This window comes from Rutidosis leptorrhynchoides, chromosome 4 (genome assembly GCF_046630445.1).
Source record: "Rutidosis leptorrhynchoides isolate AG116_Rl617_1_P2 chromosome 4, CSIRO_AGI_Rlap_v1, whole genome shotgun sequence".
NCBI classification, from domain to species: domain Eukaryota; kingdom Viridiplantae; phylum Streptophyta; class Magnoliopsida; order Asterales; family Asteraceae; genus Rutidosis; species Rutidosis leptorrhynchoides.
In genome coordinates this window covers 100,832,898-100,842,136 of record NC_092336.1, presented here as the reverse complement: position 1 = coordinate 100,842,136, position 9,239 = coordinate 100,832,898, and the positions used below count along the sequence as shown (strand labels likewise).

The following is a 9,239-nucleotide window of genomic DNA, read 5'->3' as shown; positions in this document are numbered from 1 at the left end:
TTTTAATTTCTCATTTGCAGATGTAATTGATAATTGGTATTCATGACTGAATGATTTAATCAATTCTTATATATATTATAGGTTATGGATTCAACTGGAAAACAAATTTTAAACCAGTAGAATGATTAAAAAAATATATCACGTTCTAATAAAAAAATATAATCGGATAATAAAAAAATATAAAGTTTGATCACTGTGAGATTAAAAATCGAAAAGCAAATCACGATTACCTAATACCTAATTGATCCAAAACAGAAAAGGCAGTCACGATATTAAAAAAAATAAAGAGACTTATATACTAAAATAAAAATATGGAAAAGCAGATTTGATTTAATTAAAGTAATAAAAAGTAGATTTTGATTGATAAAAAATTAAAAAGCAGATAAAATAAAAATATATAAAATTGTACATATTTTTTGACTTTTTTTTTTTGATATTATTATTAAATATATAAATATATTAATAATATATTAATAATAATTGGATAATATTATTAATAATAATAAAAGTAATAATAATGATAATAATAATTATATTAAAAATGATATCATTAATGATATGATATTTATAATAATTTTAGTAATAGTGATGATACTAATTTTAATATTAATAGTAATATTAGTAATTACGTTATTAATAATAACAATGTTAATAATTTTGATAATAATAATAATATTAATAATAATATTGTTTGACAATACTGATAATGATAGTTGTAAATGATAATGATAATATTGTTAAATATTATATTAATAATAATAGTATTAATTAATACTAATGTATTATTATAATTGTTCGTGAATCGTCGGAATTTGTCGAGGTTAAATGAAATTATGAACACAGTTCAAAATTTTTGAGATTCAGTTTAACTGAGTTTGATTATCGTGTCAGAATCACATAAGGATTAAGTTTAAATTTAGTCAAAAAATTTTGGGTTGTCATAGTACCTACCCGTTAAAAGAAATTTCGTCCAGAAATTTAGTTGTTGCCATCAATCGGCGTTGTTCGTACATAGACGAGGATATTTACATTTTATTTGGTCTTCACGTTCCCAGGTATGCTCAGGGCCTTTCGTGAATTCCAACGGATAGAATATTGTTTTGTTTCGAGAGTTTAAATCATACGATCCATAAATTCTACGAAGTGCACTTTATTATTAATGCGGAGGTTATCTAAAGGATTAACAAGAGTGTCATTTGACTAGGTTATCCTCAAAAGGGATGATGGTGCTATATAAGCATCTCAGTAAACTGAACACATGAAATGTGTTATGAATTGTATTGAGCTTATTTAAACCTTGAGCGTTTATGCCACAATATTAGGGTAGACAAAATAGAGAGGAGTTCGTGAAAATCACGGTCATGAAATTTGATAGAGATCGTCATTGTTGACAACAAGAATATTTAATGATGAATATGAGTTGAAAAATAGAGTTTTATCACCTTTGAATAGTATGGATAAAACATTCGATTATAGGAAGAGTGTAAGCGAAGCTATCACAAAAGAGTGTCACTAAAAACTGTTACTTTTTCAAAAAAAAAAAATTCAAAAATTTAAAAAGTGTCACTTTTTTCAAAATACACTTTTTCAAAAATTTATAAAGTGTTACACTTTTTCAAAATACACCTTTTTTAAAAAAAAATTAAAAAAGTGTCACTAAAAACTGTTACTAGACTTGCACGGATTTTGCAGATTTCGGGATGCTTGAAACCTGAACACAGGGAAGTCGACTAATGAGTTGGTCGCCCGCGTTGTTTTTTTGCTTTGTGGTCGACGATAGCCAATTGAGGTGGTAGTCGACCATGTTTACATGACCATGTTTACATGGTAGTCGACCATGCTCTTATTGAAGTTTGGTCGACCACCTCGTAAAATGAGGTGGTCGACCAAATAAAGGGGTGGTCGACCATATTGTTGGTTGACCTAATGGTGTAAAAAGACAATTTTTTTTAAAAAAAATGTATTTTGAATGAAATTTTTTTAAAAAAGTATATTTTGACGAATATCCCGAGAAAATCATCCTTCCATCAACTTGAGAGTAGAGTGAGAGACTGTTGTCAAAATAGAAATTAAATATAATATATTCAAAGATCTGATTGAGTTAAAAAGTGACAGATTATAACGATACGTTTAGTATATCCTACTGTAACACCGTACATTTTTACACACACACACACACACACATACACACACACACACATACACACACACACACACACACACACACACACACACATATATATATATATATATATATATATATATATATATATATAACACACACACACACACACACACACACACATATATATATATATATATATATATATATATATATATATATATATATATATATATATATATGTGTGTGTGTGTGTGTGTGTGTGTGTGTGTGTGTGTATTTATAATTCACAGCGGAAGACTTGTTTTAAAAACACCTCATAAAAGTGATAGATTATAACGATATGTTTAAGTATATCCTACTGTAATACTGTACATTTTACACACACACACACACACATTCCCGCCTGTCACGCGGGTGACCCAGGTTCGATCCACGGCAGCGGCGCCAAAAAGTTGATACGTGAAATCGTACTTTAAAATAACTAGCTAAAAACTTAACAATTATCACATAATATCAGGCAACTAAAACCCAATCGTGCAGTAACCAGTAAGTAATTTGACCAGTTCGTTCCACAGAGAGCAGTTTAATTAAGATTCTAAAACTAGTAATTATCCTAAGAGTATAATAAAGGGGGGGGGGGTTGATTTGAATTCAAGAAGAATAAAACAGTAGCAAAAGAATATTAACGAATTAACCAGATTAAGAGAAGCTGTGTCCACTTTAATGCTTAACTAATGACTAGGATTGTTCTTTAATTTAAAACCGTTTAATTAAGGTCTAGGTAATTAGTTTATATCGGTCTCAGAAAATCAATGAACCAAAGGCATAATGAATTCAATTTACTCACATAAATTATCATTCAGAGGTCCAAATTACCATGTAAAATTAATATAGACTTTCTCTTGGTTAAACTCACGTAAACCTAGGCTAATGGGATCACTCGAAAAAGCCTACACGATTGTGTTATCACAATATCAATTTAATTACCAATTGCACTCACATACAATTGTCTAGATCTAAAAGATGAAGTATAAGCATACAAATATTAATAAACTCACATAAATCAAATTCAATAACCTGTATAGTTAAATAAACAATATATAGATGAACATAACAATGGATCTTTCAAGAAAGCACAATTAATTAAACATAAACCTTAATAAATCACAAGATAGAACAATCACAATTCATAAATCTTAGTGAACACAATAAACGTTCAGCCTAGCATGGCAAAAGAAAGAACAATTAAACAAATGGAACAAACATTATTCATCATAAAATCACTAAAATAATGAAGAACTAGGGTACCAGTGCTTGATGGATGATTCAATCTTCAACCTTGATGTTATGATCTTCAAAATTGGTGAAGAGTGGCTTAAAAACCTTCTATAATTATATATATATATATATATATATTTTATATATATATATATATATATATATATATATATAAACGACCCTACTGGCCTTAGAATTCGTCAAACAATCGATACCCTAAAGTTGGGGTTAAATGGGGTATATATAGGGCTTAAATTCGGAATGCTAACCGACCCCGCATTGCGACCGCGATTTAGACATCGCGACTGCGATTGATGATGTGTTTGATGCATTGCGACCGCGATTGCCTGCTGTTTCGATTCTCTTGATTTTCTGTCGATGTGTCACGACCGGTATCCTGAGCTGAAATTTGATCTTTTTCTTCATCTTTTGCTTTGTTCCGAGCTAGTTTGATGTTGAAACTTGTAGAAACCAACCGCAAACCAATAATAAGACTTTAAAAGCATGAAATGTCATTTTCTTTATAATCACGAACTAAGTCTTCAATTTTCACCACTTTATAACCAAAAAGAACCCGATATAGTGAGTGAATATATGTATAAATGAGCTAATATCAAATTTCCCCACATTTGAACCTTGTTTGTCCTCAAGTAAGCTCTATCTTCAAAATAGTAAAACTCAATAAAAGATTAAACATACCCGAAGCATCTTCAATAATCATAGAGTTAAGATACACCAATATCATCTTCATAATCAAATAAATCCACATCGTGTAGTCTTCAAAATAGCGAATGCAAGGTTCAAGCCTTCAATAGAACTCAATCTTCCAAAATCAAATATGTGATTACCCAAAAGATTCATACCCCAAATCAAATATGTCATTGTATGTTCTTTGCTCGCGCCTTGCGGGTTTTTATAAAATTTCAGCTTTCCAAAAAAAAGAAGTAATAATGTATATTTCTATATTTTGACTATTACATAATTAGTACTTGTTTCACGGAATTAATAATTAATATAAATATAAATATAATATAATGATAATGATAATAAATTAATACTCCCGCGTTCCATAAAATAGTCCAGATTACTATTTATATATATATATATCACAAATTAAATGGTTTGTTATTCAAAATAACATTAAAATTTTACTGAAACTTCAATTATACCTTTTTTATGTATAAAATTTAGCAAAACATTTACTCATTATTATTTCGAATAACATATTAAATGAATGACAAAATAGACATATTTTCAACATATCTTAAATTAATTTTTTTTGGTTGGAAGACATTTTTTGTTTGACGAAAAAAATAATAAAAATAAAATTTACATTCAAATTAATGATTAAAATTTAAATCAATTCCTCAATTTAAATCAATTGTTTAGTTTGTTAGAGAGATAGATATGTAATGATAATCCAAATCAATTATTAAAATTTAAAAAATTAATACTTTGTATTAAGTTTTTTTTGACAAAACACATAATATAATACTCAGTAATCTGTTTTATATTATTCCCTACAATATTGATTGTTATCGGATAAAAAATACACAACCTAAGGAATTTTATTAATATATTATATTTTCTTAATTTGCAGTTTTTCTTTTTATTTTGCACTTATCATTTTGTCATATGCAAAAATTAAGAACATTTTATATTTATCTATTTTTAAAAATAAGTTATTATTGAGACAGTCAAATAAATAAAATAATGTATAATACCAGAAAATAAGAGTATTTATTTAATAAATACCCTCTCACTCACCCTTGTATTTATATTCATATCTACCCACATCACTTTCCTCCCCCCAACATAATCCCAATGGCTACTCAACAACTTACCAATCTTCCAACCTACTCCCAGGTTAAATTATTACTATCACTTCTCCTCCTTCATTTTTCTATTTATTATTTATTTTTTTTATATCTATTATTTATTTATTTATTTATTTATTTTCTTTCATAAACAGTGTTAATGTTAATTCATATTAACTTCTTTTTTCTTTTTTACTTTATGAACCTAAACCTAATTTTGACCTAATCTTGTTTATTTGCAGTTAATCTTTGATGCAATTGAAAGTCTAAACGACAAAAACGGAGTAAACAAAACGTCGATTTCAAGATACATCGAAGAATCGTACGGAAACTTGCCGGCGGCACACACAACACTCCTGTCCCACCACCTGAACAAATTGAAAGCCACCGGCCAACTCGTCTTCTACAAAAACAACTACTTTAAACCTGACCCTAACGCACCTCCCCGCCGTGGACGTGGCCGACCGCGGAAGTTTAAGGATTCTGTTGCTCCGAAGAAAGACGCCGTCGTTTCTCCGCCGAGACCTAGAGGCCGGCCACCGAAACCGACGGATCCAAATGCTCCAACGACGGAAACGCCAGCTGTAAGCGGTCGGAAACGTGGCCGGCCGCCGAAGGAAGGTGGATCTGTTAAAAAGGCTGAGCTGCCGGTGACGGAGAGTGGTGAACGGAGGGGAAGAGGACGGCCGCCAAAGGTGAAAGCAGCCGTTGCTACTCCGGTTGGGGCTTGATTGTAATAAAGTATTGTTTTAGGGGCTTTAGTGATAATTGTTCTTTTTTATTTGCTTTTTTTTAAGTTAACTTTTTTTTTTCTTTTCTGTTTGGAATGACGTTAATTGGATATGTAAAACCGGTAGTGGTTATTTATTTTGTTTATTTTATTTTATTTTTTTGTTGCAAAAACGAAAAATTAAATAGATAAAAATTATGATTGTGATTAGAAAAATTCAAAAGTTAGTAGTAATACTAACCGTTAAAAAACGATGAAGAGACTAAAATAATATACAATCAAACAAGCTAAGTTACAAGCTTCACGACGACAAATCGATAACCAAACTCACCAAAACACCCACAAATGCAGTCAAACAAAATACACACCTGCTAGGATCCTGCACGGTACCATGTTTCATGCTGCTGTGTTTTGCAGCTAATATGCTGCTGCAATATACAGCATCTCCATGCTACTGTTGCTGCTTTCTGGCTCTAATTGGCATGCTACCTCATTTAGTCATTTGTTCATTGTTTGCAATAATTTGTGCTAGGTGTTTAATAGTGTACCCCATCTCTCAAGAAGTAAATATATATACGAAGAGAACATACGAAGCCAATTCATGACGAAGCGGTGACATCGAGTACTACGCACCGAACCTTGGTTGGATAAAAGTCAGCTACAGTATCCTCATAGTAGCCCAGCGGGTCAACTGAGCAAAGATAGAAAGAAGACAACGTGACTTTCGTTTTGTAAGAAGCTAAAAAGGGAAATTCAACTAATCCTTCCAAATTGTATGGAGAACTAGCAACCTCAAAGAAAGAGAAAACTCTCATACAAATAAGAGAATTAAATGAGACATAGGAACACAATCAATCAACGAATGTCATATCCATATACTCTCAACTCTCTTTCGATGGCGTAAAACATTTACTACATTTGCTACCTTCGGAGAATCGCCAACGAAGAGAAATTCACTCCATATTCACTCACATTTTATCTTCTTCGTGACCAGGTGTTGGCATACTTATCTCTTCGATAAGATCTGCCAAGAATTGTACAAACAATTGGCACACCCGGTGGGACGCAAAAATATATACTCTGTTTGAAAAAGTACAAAGTCGGCACCATGACCAACTCCAGTTACACACCACCTGGGTTTACACCACCGAGAGAAACACCAACCTCGAATCAATCACAAGTGGAATTTGCAACGGTGGGGACGCTTACGTAATCACCTCTCACACCTACTGCGTTCACCTCCACCAACTTCCATGGTTCGCAATCAGTGGAACCACCGCCACTCATAGACAACTGATGCGTTCGTGCGATATACATCTTTTACCCTCTAAATTTATATTTGATTCAAACACTACAATCAAGCACACACAACTAACGATCACTTAGAACCCGGTTATTATAGCACTTTAATGTAAGTATTCTTATCAAGTTCGTCCTAAGAGACACGGTGTAAGTCGGATATTTGAAACTATCAATTGTCCTAGGGTTTGTTTGATTGGGGGGTTTTGATTGATATCAACTAACAACTAAAACTTGCACAATTAAACTAATAACAAGAAACAAGTAATGAAGTATTAAGTCTTAAAACAAATTAACTAAGACGTGTTCACTTATCTAATCCTCTCTATGCTTGGCTTGCCCCATTTTGCCTATATTGCTATCTCATTAGTTGTTGAACTATTAAATATTTAGCATTACTACTAAACCTCAAATCAAATGATAATCCACGAATTCACATAAGCTTTATATCTTAAGATCGAGTTAAGCATGATTTGGTCATTGAGATTGAGCTTAGGTTGAAATCACTTAAAACCCCCAACTATCGAAATCACTTAAGATAATCGGCATTACTATGTTGACTAGAGGCCAATTGAAAACCAACCTAGATCAAGAATACAATCACTTGCAATTCCTAAGCTAGTTGTCTAGATCACCTAAGGTGTTGAAGCACATATTGATTCACTTCTCAAATCACTAAGAGAGCTACACAACATATGTAATCAAAGTCAAGCCTAAAACAAACTCATAGCAATGGATCTTTAGCTAACTCAACAACACATGAGCATGTAATTCATTCAAACAACAATAATCAATTGATTTGGGACAAACACTAGCATTAGAGATTCATAGATAAGCAAACACAAGAAATTTAGCCAATCATAGCTAAAATTAAACTAATAATATGCATAGAAATGTAAATCATCATCATCTTTAAGTTATTACAAGTAATCAATGCACAATATGAAAAGTAAAGTGAAGATTACAACCCAAATTGTAAAGAAGATGAAGATCTAAGCTAAACAATGATGAATCTTGAGCTAGCTTCCTTGAATCCACCCTTAAACACCAATGGATGATGAAATTAGGGTTTGGTATGTGAAATTCGGACCTTAAGCAGCTGCTCCCAAAGATGCATATGAAAAATGACCTAATCTCGTTCCTTTTATAGTGCTGAAAATCTGGGCTGAAACAGCGTCAGGAGCGCCGCTTTTACTTCAGGAGCGGCGCTTTTGGCAAGGTGAGGAGCGGCACTTTTGACTTTGGAACGCCGCTTTTGGCTCTGAACAGGGGCGACGCTTTTATTGAGGAGCGACGCTTTTGGCTGATCAGGAGCGACGCTTTTGACATGTAGAGCGGCGGTTATGCTCACTGATGAAAAATAGAGACAAATCGTGCATAATAGCGCCGCTTTTCCTTCAGGAGCGGCGCTTTTGGGCCTTCAGGAGCGGCGCTCCTTTACAAGAGCGGCGCTTTTGGAGCTGTTTCCTGCATTTGTCATTTTCTTAGCCAATTTTGCCCATGATTTGGTCAATTTTACACCAAATCAACTCCTTAGCCCTTAATTTACCAATTAGCTCAATAACACACTAAATAGGCTCCGAGATAGTCAAAAACCGAGCAAAGTGAGGTAGATATCGCGAAATAAAATATATATAAATGGAGCGATATCAAACCCCCTACATTTGAATCTTTGCTTGTCCTCAAGCAAACAATCGACGAAACAAGCTTTGGAAATAGATAACAAATAAGTGAACAATGCCAAAGCGCAAGAAGGTTAAGCTCAAAATGATACCTTTCATGAATATGCACTAGGCGGCTATAGCGTTCTCCAAAATCTTGCACTTGCTAGGACCAAGCACAATCATCCTCTTCTTTCTACTAACACAAGCTTAACTCAAGCTCCAAATAATATCCTCAAATCTTCAATCCTCAAATACTAACATAAACATAATTCAAGCCTAAGTCTACCCGAACCAATCATGCCCCCGGTCAAAGTCAACTTCATCTA

The 9,239-nt window shown here is 32.5% G+C and overlaps 1 protein-coding gene across 1 annotated transcript; it reads left to right on the top strand.

Moving 5' to 3' along the window:
- The first annotated feature begins 5,171 nt into the window (after positions 1-5,171).
- Positions 5,172-6,104, top strand: LOC139843363 (HMG-Y-related protein A). The gene is made up of 2 exons (XM_071833445.1): positions 5,172-5,269; positions 5,463-6,104. Exons 1-2 carry the CDS (start codon positions 5,228-5,230, stop codon positions 5,949-5,951), a joined length of 531 nt encoding a protein of 176 aa, XP_071689546.1. The 5' UTR covers positions 5,172-5,227; the 3' UTR covers positions 5,952-6,104.
- Positions 6,105-9,239: the final 3,135 nt, after the last annotated feature.

Excerpts from the sequence above, each read along its gene's own strand:
- LOC139843363 (XM_071833445.1), top strand. The coding sequence starts at position 5,228 with ATGGCTACTCAACAACTTACCAATCTTCCAACCTACTCCCAG. Across the intron at positions 5,270-5,462 it reads ATCTTCCAACCTACTCCCAG|TTAATCTTTGATGCAATTGA; the intron begins GTTAAATTATTA and ends GTTTATTTGCAG.